Source organism: Vigna angularis, chromosome 2, assembly GCF_016808095.1.
Source record: "Vigna angularis cultivar LongXiaoDou No.4 chromosome 2, ASM1680809v1, whole genome shotgun sequence".
NCBI lineage: Eukaryota > Viridiplantae > Streptophyta > Magnoliopsida > Fabales > Fabaceae > Vigna > Vigna angularis.
Window position 1 is genome coordinate 32,967,643 of NC_068971.1, and position 9,045 is coordinate 32,976,687.

General features: G+C 36.3%; 1 protein-coding gene across 1 annotated transcript; it reads left to right on the plus strand.

Annotated features, from left to right (window-relative positions):
- Nucleotides 1–2,535: 2,535 nt before the first annotated feature.
- Nucleotides 2,536–5,866, plus strand: LOC128195578 (WUSCHEL-related homeobox 8-like). Its single transcript, XM_052873604.1, has 4 exons — nucleotides 2,536–2,827; nucleotides 2,954–4,479; nucleotides 5,088–5,367; nucleotides 5,450–5,866. Exons 2-4 carry the CDS (start codon nucleotides 4,453–4,455, stop codon nucleotides 5,605–5,607), a joined length of 465 nt encoding a protein of 154 aa, XP_052729564.1. The 5' UTR covers nucleotides 2,536–2,827; nucleotides 2,954–4,452; the 3' UTR covers nucleotides 5,608–5,866.
- Nucleotides 5,867–9,045: the final 3,179 nt, after the last annotated feature.

A 9,045-nucleotide genomic window follows, 5' to 3' on the forward strand; every position in this document is an offset into this window, starting at 1 on the left:
CTATATCTAGTGTTGTTATTTTTTTTTATCCAAGTGTAAATATAGAAAAAAAAAACACAATGAAATTACTCAATTTTTTTCCATCATAAGTTTGAGTCCACTTTTTAAGGAAATCTTTTTTATCAAAGAAACCACTTGGAGAAATTTAGATCTCATAACGGTTAACTTTGCTTTCAAAGGGATTGCTTCTGCTGGTAAGTTGTGATAATACAAAAAATATAATAGAATGATGTTTAAATTGAATTAAATAATATGTTAGTATAGGTCAGGAATTTTTTGTATTGAAAAAAAAAATTAAAAGTCGTATTTTTATAAAATATATATCATAAGTAGTGTTATTATATATCTCATAAATCCGTAGTTGTCAAGATCGTATTGGAGAAGACTAATTATATAGTCATGACTGCTAGCAAAATAATGAAAACAAATTGATGTATTTTTCAACATACACGTGGACTGAATTTTCTACCTTGACATTTAATATTTTTAAGGCTTAAATACTTACTTTGTTCCGATGTTAAGAGGTGAATTTATGTTTATTATTCGGTTTTAAAATTAAATTTATTGAGTCCAAAATTTATAAAAATTGTATAAATAAAGTCCCCTCCGATAATTAGCATAAACGAAATTAAATTTGTGTTCACGTGACTATAAAATCTAACTTTTTTTCTTCTCTCTCATCTGTTCTTTTTGCACTTTGGTGGTGAAGTGGCTATAAACGAATTCTTTTTTTCTTTTTGCAGTTTGGTGGTGACGAGGGAGAAGTGGTCTGGGCGATGGTGATGAGGAGGTAAAAGTGGAGGAAGAGGAATCAGAATAGGGAGAGGATGGGAATGGAGAGAGGTGTGTTGTCGCTACCTCCTCCATGGGAACCATTAGGGAGCTTGCAGTCGTTGTCGTACACACCACGACCACCATCCATAATCGTCAACGTTGCTACCGTAAAGTTCACCATTGCCGGAACACCACGAGTTCATCTCGCCACCACACATCGCTGCCATCAACTCACTGCAAAGAATCACCCAGAGCAAAATCCACATCTTCCATCATTAAATTGCAAAAGCAATCCTCAAATCGTCGCGAGTTCAGAGCACGAGCCTCCTCCTACGTGAGCCATCATCTTCTCCGCCATGAAACTAGCACAACAGTGCCACCAACAACCGCAACTATCCCAATGCGATGTCAATCTCTTTCACCACAGAACGCAATAGCGGCTTCTTCATCTAAATCGCGCTCAGAAACATGCAACCAGATAAATCAATTCGCACAAATCTAAGCTGCATTCAGAATCCCTAAGGCAAATCACGATCATGAGAGACGGTGAACCCTAGATTGAAGGTTTATTCAGTGTAATTTATAGGGTTGAGGATTTGAGATGTTTTAACTATCAATAATTAAATATTTTACATAACAAAAGAGAATGAAAAAGTACGGGTAGAAGTATGTGATGGTAAGTAACTCTCGATATTCCAACGCATGGCAAAACTACCTTAAAGAATTCATCTTAAAAACTACCTTAAAGAATTCATCTTTTTATAGATTAAATTCTTACTTATTTTGAAAATCGTGCTACTTTGTAAATATAAGCCTCCTATCCGGGTAAATAAAATGTGGAACAGTACTATTACAGAAAAAATCGCATCATAGTTCTTTTCATAAGGAAACCCCATTTTAATCTTCAAAATAAAGAATGATATGTCTTTGAAAATGAAAATTTTAAAATAATTATTTATCGGTATTTTAGTTAACTACAGACATTATGATCTTTTTATTACACGGTTATATGATCTAATGTTTTCTAAATAAGTAAAAAAGTGTGAATTTAATATTTTAAAACAGTTAAAGAGTTTTTTTTTTTTTGGCAGGAATATGGAAATAAATAAAACAAATAAAAAGAAACAAGTGTAATTTATATTTTTACTTTTAACTTCTAAAATTACAATGACACGAATGAGAAATTAAAATAAATAATAGGTTATTTTTAAATACTTTTTGCAAGTGTATGTTTTTAGTTTATAAATTTTGGTACACAATTAGAATTTATTTTTATTCAAAATTTTAATATATTTTAATTTTCAAAATTTAAAAAATAGATGAATATAATATTTTTACTTTAATTATATTAATTTTATTTGTATTAAACATGTTTTTCAATTAATACTAAAAGGGAAACGTATCAAAAATGTAATATTTGACACACACGAAAACGTGACGCAATTTAATTAAAAAAATTATATTAATTTATTTTTAAAATTTAAATTCAACTTATATAAAATTTTCAAAAAATAAATAAATTTATATTAAAATTAAAAAACTAAAAATATGTTTAACTCAAAATTTTAAATACACAACAAAAAGTACCATGATTATGTTAGGCTGCAAAAATCGCCACCGACCATGTGTACAACGCGCAACCACCAAACGTGCCAAAACCAAAGGCAAAGTTAAATAAAATTAAAAAGTAAATAAGAAAAATCTGGAAACATAGAAAATAACAATAATAATAACAAAAAAAAAAAAAAAAAAAACCTCCGCACTCCAAATTTTTCTGCATCTCACCCTGTCCGATTCCGGAATCACATCCTAAAAACTATTAACTTATTTATTGTTTTTTATTTGTGTTTAATAACTATTCACGAAGAAGCATAAGCACTTTTGGCGATGACGATGCGCGTGTTTTTCCACGTATCGGGCAACATCGCCGGCGACCCGACTCATTGCCGCCGGTTGCAATATCACTCATGAAAACGTAATTTCTGAAACGAGAAGAGTCTCTGTCCGTCGTTTACGTCCTCCACGGTCGTTTCCGCGTTAATCCCTTTCCAAGGTTAAAGCAAAACGCACGCATGCTCTAATTCTCTCGTTCATTCGATCCCTATTAAATCAAATTCCCTCCTTTCCGTTTTCCACATTCAAAATCACTCATTGTTGTATTTTTTCTCTCTCACTTCAGAATTGGGATGAAGAAGGCGTCACCTGTGACGTTGGATCACGTGCTTCTGGCGTCGCAGGAGACGAAGGAGGCGCGTGAGGTGCGGATTCGGAGCCTCTTCGAATTCTTCGACAGAGAGAATCGCGGGTTCTTGGACTACGCGCTCATCGAGGCGGGTCTCTCGGCGCTTCAGATTCCGTCGGAGTACAAGTACGCGAAGGATTTGTTGAACGCTTGCGATGCGAACAATGATGGGAGAGTGGATTTCCAAGAGTTCAGGAGGTACATGGACGACAAGGAGTTGGAGATTTACAGCATTTTTCAGGCCATCGATGTAGCACACAATGGCTGCATTTTGCCGGAGGAGCTTTGGGAGGCTCTCGTAAAAGCAGGCATGTTTCTTTGTTTCATATTATTGCAAATTAACTCGTGATTTTGTTGATGTTTGAGTGTTTCGGTTGTCTTGTGTTTGATTTTGTTTGTAGGTTAGTTTGACATAGAATTGTGTTGTGTAATTTTTGTTGAAATCCATGTCCACCACTGACATGACCAAAAAAAAATAATGTAAAAAGTACAGGTTATTCTCACTAGTTTACGTGCTAGCTTGAGTTTTAGTTGGACTTAAACTCAAATACTAAGATAATACCAGAGTTTATTAGTGATTTGTTCGAAGTACGAGGGTCTTGCGTTGGAGATTCCTTATTAATCAGTAATATGATCAAATTAGTGTACTTTAGTGGAGGTCAGTATAATGATTTATAAGTTTATCAAACGAAGGAGGATTTTAACAAAGGTATGGTATTTACTGAAGGGGAAAACATTCATTATATTGAAAACAAAAAGAAAAATCTAATATTTGTTATTTTTTAAATAAATAAAAATCTGATACCTTAAAAGAATAGTGACATTAAAATAATAATAAAAATCTGATAGAGGATATTACGTGCTCCTTATGAAAAGTTTGATTGCCATGGTTTGACTTGTTTGACGGTTTAAATTAGTGGTCACAAGTATTGTTAATCTCAAGTCACAAGTCTTTACCAGACCCTAATTACGTTTTTATTGTAGTGAGGAGATTGTTGAACATTTTGGAACATCTCTTCGTAATGAATGCAATTTAACTGCAAGGTTTGCTCGCCTAGGCTTTGGTTGCCTTGTAGAAAGTTGAATGGAAAAGGAAAATGAAAATCACCTATTAAAACAACCTTTCCCTTGCATGTAGCCTTATTGACTACTGATTTATCTGATTTTAGGTTGTTTTGATCGATAGTTATAACTGAGTACAGTAACATAAATCGAAGTTCAACTTCATTCCAAACTAAATTTTCCATTGTTATTTTACCGACAAATTAACATAATATAAGCCCTCGGTATCTGAGAGAGATCTGAACGTTGAGTGTTGGAGCGTGTGAGAGAGATCTTCTTAGTGAGAGAGTTTGTGAGATCTGAACGCCTGAGTGTTGGAGATCGGAGAGCTTGAACGCGAGATCGGAAACCTTTCCAGCCAAACTTCAACTTTCATGTTCCAAGGCTTTGCTCCGTGGCGAGTAAGTATTCCTTTTCTCTTATCTCTTCCTTTCCTTTACCCCGCTTCTCCTTCTTCTTTACTTCTTCCTTCTTTTCTTTCCTTTCTCCTCTCTGCTTCCTTTTATGCACTTTTTCTTTTCTGAGCTTTTATTACTCGCAATTATATTATGCTCTCTTCTTTACTTTCCGCTTGTTATTTACTTCTGCTCCTTTACTTGCTTTCTTCTTCTATTTTTCATTTTTAATAACTAAGGCTAAGAACACACTGTCTTAACAAAGATAAGGGGTATATCGGCTGGAAACCAGACGTTAATCTCCCTTCGTTTGAAGGTATGGCAGAGACAATCGGGTAGAACAACGCCACGTACCCCATAAAAATGAAACTTAGAAAAAGAAAACTTTATTTGTATGAACAAAATGGACACGAACAAACTTGAATGTAGATCCGTTTAGGAACATTTGCGAGGACCGTGAAACAGATCTATTTTTTTGGACATTGAGACTTCAAAAGTTGGACAATGAAAATTGAACTAAAAAGAAGAAGCAAAATGAAAAACTTAACTTAAATTGGAACCTGACTTCACTGTAATAAATCTTTTTACTTTTTACTTTATGCACAAAAACTTAGAAAATGGATATGGAAGCCAAGACAGTTCATAAACGATGGCGGTCTACCCTGGAACAAGTTAGAATCTTGCTGAACATCTACAACCACGGGATCATCAATCCTAGTCGAGATCAAGTTCGCGAGATTACAGGACGACTCCAGGAGTACGGGGAAGTCGGAGAATACAGCGTCTATTGTTGGTTTCAAAACCATGGAAATCGGGTGAAGAATCGAGGCTGGCACCAAAGCATCCCTGATACACCTGGATCTTCATTTACCCTCCTTCCTCCGTATATATATGGTAAATCTTCTTTCCTTTCCTCTTCTTTCCCTTTATTTATTTTATTTAACTCTGACTACCATTTTTTTTTTCACTTCCGCAGATCCTTCATGGGTACTTCCACAGACTCCGAAGCTCTTAGATCTCTTTCCCATTCCCGTTATACGCAAAGAAGAAGAGAGAGTTACTCAACCCATGCCGTTTCGCACCCAAGCTCCTTCCACAGAGCTTTCCTTGAGGTTGTCGCTCGCCGATCAGTAGTCTCCTTAGGGGGACTATTTTTATTTATTTACTGTATTTTATGGACTGTACTCTTAATGGTCACTTGTGGCCAACTCGCGAACATTTTATTTTAATTATGCAATGTGTGACCTTTATCTGCTTTGCTCTTTATGTATGTTTGTTTAACGTGTGTGGTACCATTTTCACACGAATATTAAGGTATCTGGTTATAACTATGAGATTTGGAAAAATATGTAGTCCCCATGATCTTATAGACCTGAGTTAATGAAATATATGCTATTTGTCATATCATACGCTATTGTCTTATTCATTTCCAAAAATAAAATTTAATTCCTTTGAGAATAGCTTTCATTTTTATACTCTTATGCTAACACATATTTATAATATTCCAATTATGAAACAACAGCACATAAAATTATATCCTTCAAAGTATCTACACAAATTATACCACTAACTGCGCCAAACAATATAACCACTGAAGTATCACAATTGAATTTGAAACATCCTAACTCGTATATACTTATATATCACAATTTCCGTTGAGCTAACACCACAAAATACATGGCTCCATTCCTAACATCCGTCAAGACTTCCTTGATCGAGATCAGCTCCAAACCATCTGAGTCGGGAAACACCAACTACTTTCAACCACAGTCAAGAAGAATATGGTTGACAGTCAACCAATCCATTCCCAGAATGACATCCAGGCCTTGAAGAGATAAAAAGATCAAGTTCACTATGAACTTGCATCCGGCGACGATAATTGGGCATCCAACACAAACTGAACTGGTCGGGATTTGTCCTGATGTTGGGGTAAAACCACCAGTTCGAATCCTTGATCACTCACTAGTATACTAAAGTATTCCAAACAAAGCATTTCTTCTCTTCAATCTTCACCCCAGAGAGTTTAAGGCAGTCTCTCTTGTAGTGAACACCATCACCTTGATAATACGTTACTGATGTAGGTACAAGCGGTTGGGTTGCTGATAGGGTTTCTTGCCTTACTTTTCCCCAAATGATTTGTTCTTCTGAGTCTTGTCAACTCGACTTTGATTTCGATTCACATCCAAAATCTCTAAACCATGGGTCTACTTCATCGAAACTAGTATCGCCACAAAATTTAGTTGTGTAGAAGAAAATTCTCTAGGCTCCACTCTTAAACAGGAATGACAGAGGAAAAAGCACCCTGAGTGGTTCTGCCACTAGTCAACACTTCAATGAATTGTTTTTGAATGTTCTTAGAGGCCACTCTCGCGTTCTCGGCAGATACCCTTGCGACTTCTAGATTCTGTAACGCAATGGTCTTTTGTTGCACCAATGCAGCATTTTGTTGTTACAATGCCTGAAGTACAGACTCCAACATTCCATTAGATTCAGACTGCACGGTTCGAGGGAAAGAGGAAGTCTAGTTGCCATCTTCTGTTCACACAGTGAGAAAGACTATTACTCTAACTCAAAGAAACTAATGTAACTTCTTACAAACTGACCAGAATTCACAATCACAAACAGTGCACACCCACAACCTACAGGTTTCTAAGGAAGAACTGCTCTGATACCATTAATGTAACATCCCAATTATATAATAACCAATATTATATAATAAAGACGTTAACATCCAAAATATAGAGAACAGTCGGAGTAAGACGTGTAATTTAAGTGCGAAATTACAATCATCCAAATAAAAGGAGTAAAAATTTAAACTTAAACAGTTGAAAGGATTAAACACTACAAGTGTTCAATCAGGAAACTCTAAGAAGACTACTCCGCAATATCAGCAACCTCCAGCTCTTCCTCCAAGGGAATCTCCGCGACAACATCTGCTCCCATCCAAGTGGATGATCATCGCCAAAGAAACATACCCAAACAGCACATAACAAAAACAATGCAAGGGTGAGCTAGATATAAAAAGCATGTTATACAGATAGCACAGTTAATTCAACGTTATCATACTTAGATTCGTATAAAAGAGCAATTAGAGCATATTCATTAAACCACAATTCCACCCATTCACACAACATGCAAAAGTCATCCAAACATGGTAAATTGACATCACAAGACTTGTTACTTTATACCCCGACTCGTCCGGACTAGAATGATTACCGAGCTATGGCGGGTTATGCACTCGTGGTGGCCTCTACTGCTTTGCAAAGCCATTGCCAATGGGTTCCACCCTACCACCCTCACGAGGTTAGTCCGTTCCGCGCCCTAGAGCATCCTGGAAGCCTCCAAGACTAGGACCTCCTGCTACTCCTCACCACATGGATCAATCCTCTCTAATTGAGAATGAAAGACCATTGGAGCGTCAGGAAAACCCCCAAGACTGAGCTACCATGAAATCATTCTGTACACCCCAAATCACCACCATGTATCCTCTCCTTGAGGATCATGGAATTACGTCCATGAATTATACTGTTACTTTGAACCTTAACCCCAATTATGAATAATCAGATACCACCATATTATCACAACAATTCCAACATATCTCATACATTCACATATTTTCACATAATTCATGTCACAGACAATATTCCAAACATTGGTACACATAATTCAACCCAAAAGCAAAGGAACTTAAAATTCAACATATTTGTAAAATACTATTTGGACGAGCACTATTCACTGAACATTGTTGGACGAACGTTACTGAACGAACGCTATTTTCGACACCAGGCCGAATGCTCATTCACCTGAATGCACTTTGGATGAACACTATTCGCCGACCACTATTGGACAAACGTTATTTACCAAACACAATAAGGTCGAACGTTATAAAGATCTAACTCTCAATACTTATTGAACGAACGTTCCAAAACCGATTGCTACTAATACGAACGCTCGCCTATACCTAGGGATGCTCACTGGGACGAACGCTATACAGATCAAATACGAGGAGGCCGAATAAACACTGTGTGGACGAACGTATACTGTGTGGACGAACGTATACTGTTTGGACGAACGTATAATCACTAATTTACTAAGACCGAACGTTATTTTCACTAGGACATCAAAACCGACCGTTTTAAGAATCCATATTAAGACCGAACGCTACACTCGACAGGACGAACGCTCAATTTAAGATTTAAGGACGAACGCTCAATTCAATATTTAAGGACGAACGCTCAATTCAATACTTAAGGACGAACGCTCAATTCAATATTTTAAGGACGAACGCTCAATTCAATATTTAAGGACGAACGCTCAATTCAATATTTTAAGGACGAACGCTCAATTCAATATTTTAAGGACGAACGCTCAATTCAATATATAAGGACGAACGCTCAATTCAATATTTTAAGGACGAACGCTCAATTCAATATTTAAGGACGAACGCTCATACTATTTGGCCGACCACTAATTGGTCGAGCCATTTGGAACGAATGCGCGTTCTGCAAAATTCTTCAGAAACGCAGCAGATTTCCAGAAACCCAAAAATCCCAAATTTTCATCCCCAAATTC

Coding starts and splice junctions, on each gene's coding strand:
- LOC128195578 (XM_052873604.1), top strand. CDS start 4,453: ATGTTCCAAGGCTTTGCTCCGTGGCGA. Junction 4,480..5,087: donor AAGGCTTTGCTCCGTGGCGA/GTAAGTATTCCT, acceptor ACAAAAACTTAG/AAAATGGATATGGAAGCCAA. Junction 5,368..5,449: donor CCTTCCTCCGTATATATATG/GTAAATCTTCTT, acceptor TCACTTCCGCAG/ATCCTTCATGGGTACTTCCA.